Source organism: Tachysurus vachellii, chromosome 6, assembly GCF_030014155.1.
Source record: "Tachysurus vachellii isolate PV-2020 chromosome 6, HZAU_Pvac_v1, whole genome shotgun sequence".
In the NCBI taxonomy this organism is placed as follows: Eukaryota; Metazoa; Chordata; class Actinopteri; order Siluriformes; family Bagridae; genus Tachysurus; species Tachysurus vachellii.
The window spans coordinates 30402355-30407271 of record NC_083465.1 but is presented as its reverse complement, the minus strand read 5'-3'; the positions used below and the strand labels follow the sequence as shown (position 1 = coordinate 30407271).

Below are 4917 nucleotides of genomic sequence, written 5' to 3'. Positions count from 1 at the left end.
TGTTGTGCACTTTATTGTTGTGCACTTTAATGTAGTGCACTTTAGTGTTGTGCACTTTAGTGTAATGCACCTTAGTGTAGTGCACTTTAATGTAGTGCATTTTAGTGTAATGCACCTTAGTGTAGTGCACTTTAGTGTAGTGCACTTTAATGTAGTGCACTATAGTGCAGTGCACTTTAGTGTAGTGCACTTTAATGTTGTGCACTTTAGTGTTGTGCACTTTATTGTTGTGCACTTTAATGTAGTGCACTTTAGTGTTGTGCACCTTAGTGTAGTGCACTTTAATGTTGTGCAATTTAATGTTGTTTCGAAAATTTTAACGTCATTCATAAGTATCTTATTCCTTTATTGAAACTCTGAACACTTTTACGGCATTGATGTTTATGTAAAGAGACTGAAAATTGGTTATGAAAAAAAAAACATTAAACCACGGAAAATAAATTATTTTGTAAATATTTAACGCCATAAAAACTTCCGGGTTTATTTTCGCCTACTCAACGGATATAGTTCCAGGGGGGAGCTCTTCCTTTAAAATGAGATAGATCACATTTATTATTGCCGTTAAATATAGGTTTAATGATCAGATTTGATATAAATACGTACTTTAAAAATATTCTCTAACGTGTTAGAACGAAAGAACTTGAAATCCTATTTTAATAATGATTATGAGGCCGTTTGTCCCCCCCGAGTTAAACCCGTTGTGGTACAGTCGGATGCTGAGCTGCGCGGGACGACAGAAGGCGCGTGCTGTTTCCTGAGTGCTGATAAACTGAACACAGGTAAAATAATGTGGTGTTACATTTTATTACACAATATTAGTGTGTGTGTGTGTGTGTGTGTGTGTGTGTGTGTGTGTGTGTGTGTGTGTGTGTGTGTGTGTTAAAACCTAGTGAAGTTATATATGATATGTCGCATCTGTGTAAGAGACCTAACATCTGTGTGTGAATATTACACGTGATTTATGGGAATTTTATTTATATATATCCTTATATAAAATATTACACGTGAACAGCGCACGTGACGTTACTTATTTCAGCGTAATGAACAGCGCACGTGACACACCTTAATAAGTGTAACTTAATAAACATATGGGAAAATTGTTCATGCTTTTGTGCACAGTGGGAAATAGAGTGCAGTCAGTTCCATGATGTTCCACAGTGTGGCGCTGCAGAGTTGTGGGTAGAAAAAAGGTGTAAACATTAAAGTTGGAGTCACTGTGAAATACACAGTGATACATGGACATTATATAGAGAGGCTGTGTTGTGGTGAACACAGTGACGGATGATGACCTGTTCTCATTTCTGCTTCAAGGTTCTAGCGTTTTTCACCATGGCTCGTGATTATAAAGCTGGAGACCTGATCTTCGCTAAGATGAAGGGTTATCCTCACTGGCCTGCTCGGGTGAGAGCCGATACTGCTGATGATGTGACTGATGCTCTGTTTGGACCAGAGTTTAAACGTGTGTCTTGTAACACACTAACACCTTTAGTTTAATTCGTTCTAATTTAATTCTTCACCTGGTTTCAGATTGATGAAGTTCCAGATGGAGCGGTGAAGCCTCCCAACGCTAAATTTCCCATCTTCTTCTTCGGAACTCATGAAACGTAAGCACTTATAATGCTGTCAGGAATATCAGGAATATCACTTGGGATCACAGGAATAACGCATTACTCCAGGGTTGGACTTCCCAATCCCACGTAGATGATCTGTTCACTCTCCTGACATGCTGCATTTATTTATTTATTTATTTATTTATTTATATTGCGTTTTCTATCTATGTGGTTTGCTCACCATCACCCCGGTTGTTGTTGTTGTTGTTGTTGTTGTTGTTGTTGTTCCAGGGCGTTTCTGGGTCCTAAAGATATTTTCCCGTATTTACCCAACAAAGAGAAATATGGGAAACCCAACAAGAGGAAGGGCTTTAATGAGGGATTGTGGGAAATCGAGAACAATCCTACGGTGGAGCTGAATGGACAGAAGGTACATCGTGTTCTCCGTTTTACTGTAAAAATAAACTCTTCAAAGACAAACAAATCATTTATCTCAGACATTATCGATCCGTCACATCTCTGACGTTTTAATGAGCAGTCGCACACCGTTATACTTAACATACGAGCGTTAATGTCAGCTCTGTTACAACGTCATTTAAATGTCAGAATTATTGATGATCTGGATCATTCTGTGGCGTTTCCACACGTTGTGTGTTTACATCCTGGCAACTAGCAACAACATCCACCCTCACGCTTTAAAGTACCACATGTAAATGTTTTAAACACGGTTTATTATATAATCGTTTATTATAGATTTGGAGATTCAGGGCCTTTTTACACCTGGTCACTTCATGTGTGGTCTCTGATCTGATATCTATCTGATTTATTAAAACTGTCCCATTTACATTAGACCACATAAACGCGTCTCAGCCAATCAGATATCGATCTGATCTTTCTGCTCCCGCCCAAAATGTGAATATATTTGACCTCATTTCTGGGGTAATTGTAACGGAACACACTTTGGTGTGTGTGGTTTTCAGAACACAATCAAAAAGAAGACGTAAAAACTGGTTACTATGGTTATGTTACAAAAAACAGTGTTTACATTTATTTGTTTCTGGCGCGATGCACGACTCGGTTTTACTGTCTGTGTGCAGGTGATGGTGATGGAAGGAGTTTCAGATAAAGAGTCAGACGGCAGTCCGGAGGAGGAAGACGAGGGACATGAGAAAAGTCAAGAGAAGAAGAAGAAATCTAGTAAAGTTCGTATCTCTCTCTCTCTGTCTCTCTCTCTCTCTCTCTCTGTCTCTCTCTCTCTTTTTCTTTGCCTTTCATTCCGTGTTTTTTTTTTTTTAATCTCAGAGATTAATGACACGGGTCTCGTCTCGTGAGCTGCCATTTTTGTCTTGAATGTACTTTATTTCTGATAATAATTAGCTGTGTTAGCGCAGCAGTTACGTTCCTTCCGTAGCGAATCCCGGGACCGTGAACTAAATGAATAAATGTAAATGAACCTAGTTAAAGTGGCTTCTTTACAAAACCATAAATCATACGGATTATCCAGCCGTGATTATCAGGACACGCCGCACGGCCCCCTGGGTAAAAACCCAAGCTGGCGGAAACGATCCGACTCGGACTACACGAGGGCTCAGTTAGGTGGGCGGGGCTTGATTACCTGGCTCAGGTGTGTTTGGACTCGTGCAGGTGGCTGGAGATGAGGAGGTGGAGGAGGAGGAAGGTGATGGCATGGAGGTGTCTCTAGTGGAGGAAGTATGTATATTTAACCTCTGCATGGGGAGACGGGGGAATATAGGGACACTCTGTGATGGGCGGGGATCGGCGCACACACACCACACACACACACACACACACACACACACACACACACACACAGTCAAATCTTGCATCCTTTATCCCTTTTAATCTATCAGCTTGCTGTCTGGTTTATTTCATTATTTTGTTTGCTTTTTTAAGGGTTCAGTTAATCTAAGATTTCTTGTTTGTTTAAATAAATGTATTTAATTCATTTTAATAAGTTTACCAAATAAAAAGTTGCACAGGAAATTTGGGTTTTGCTTCAAATTAAAAAGGAGTTTGTTTGTTAAAAAATGAACCTGAAACTCATCTGAGAAATAAAATGAAATACTGAAATATTTCATCTATTTTTTCTCTTTAAACCGGTTTTGTGAACGAAAGACAACATTCTGTTTTTGATACTTAATATGTTTTTGAAGTCGGACTCATTAATGGTCTGACTTCGAGCTGGGCGAAGGATAAAATGTCCCTTCAAGAACGGTAATAAAAATTACATTTTTTTTTTTCCCCAAAAAAAAAAGAATAAAAATTATTGAACGTTTTATCGAAAACATTTTTATTGATATTGATCACATGTCTATCGCGATACATATCGTTATCGTTTTATCGCCCAGCCCTACTCTGACTGTAAGGTTTAATGTGCAAAAGTTTATATGACTTAATTTGAAGCAACAAGATCTCTTCTTCTTCTTCTTCTCCTTCTTCTCCTTCTTCTTCTTCTTCTCTTTCTTCTTCTTCTTCTCTTTCTTCTCCTTCTTCTTCTTCTCCTTCTTCTTCTTCTTCTTCTTCCTCGGTCTAACAGACTTTCTTTTATTTGTGGTGGTGGATTTTAAACATTTGTATTAGATCTGAGATGATTCCACACGTGCATGTCAGATTTCTTACACACAATGTTTGTAATTTTGTCTCTCTTCTGTACAGGTAAGTCGGACACATCTGAGACACAGTGACATTACACCTATGCTAATGCTAATGTAGCTAACAGTTATAGCTTATGGCCACCAGTTTAGCTTCATCTGAATTACTGCATGTTTAAACCACATTATTATTTATATCATTACAGAATTAAGAGCTCAGTAATAAAATAGACGTCTATAATGATGTTATATATGATAAATATTTATGTATACAGACCTGTGATTGGTCCAGTCTGAAAGAGTTGTAACTTTTTTTTCTTTTCTTTTCTTTTTTTTATTTCAGGGCTCATCACCAAAAGACTCCTCAGATGCAGCGAAAGCTAAGAGAGTCTGGAAAAAGAAGGTAATTGGAGGCTTTTATACCTGTCAGTCACAGTCAAGGGGGTGTGGCCTCAGTCTCAGGGTAGGAGGCGTGGCCTCTGTCGCTATGTTGGAGGGGGCGTGGCCTATGTCCCTCTGTTGGAGGTGGTGTGGCCTATGTCCCTCTGTTGAGGAGGCGTGGCCTCTGTCGCTATGTTGGAGGGGGCGTGGCCTATGTCCCTCTGTTGGAGGTGGTGTGGCCTTTGTTCCTCTTTTGGAGGAGGCGTGACCTCTGTTGGAGGAGGCGTGGTCTTCACTTTAGAGACGGAGGCGTGGCCTCTGTGTCTCATGTCGAGGTGTAACTGCTTTACAGTCAGTTTCTGTGAAAGAGGTGT

At 39.6% G+C, this 4917-nt stretch overlaps 1 protein-coding gene across 3 annotated transcripts in view; it reads left to right on the top strand.

Moving 5' to 3' along the window:
* The first annotated feature begins 646 nt into the window (after positions 1–646).
* Positions 647–4917, top strand: part of psip1a (PC4 and SFRS1 interacting protein 1a) — an 18206-nt gene continuing 13935 nt past the window's right edge. For 2 of the 3 annotated variants that reach the window (XM_060873253.1, XM_060873252.1), the window contains exons 1-7: positions 647–779; positions 1312–1401; positions 1528–1604; positions 1842–1980; positions 2648–2752; positions 3195–3260; positions 4506–4565. In XM_060873253.1, coding sequence (XP_060729236.1) covers positions 1330–1401; positions 1528–1604; positions 1842–1980; positions 2648–2752; positions 3195–3260; positions 4506–4565 — 519 coding nt within the window. In that variant the 5' untranslated portion in view covers positions 647–779; positions 1312–1329. The remainder of the gene's footprint in view (positions 780–1311; positions 1402–1527; positions 1605–1841; positions 1981–2647; positions 2753–3194; positions 3261–4505; positions 4566–4917) is intronic. The other variant, XM_060873254.1, reaches the window with a different exon arrangement.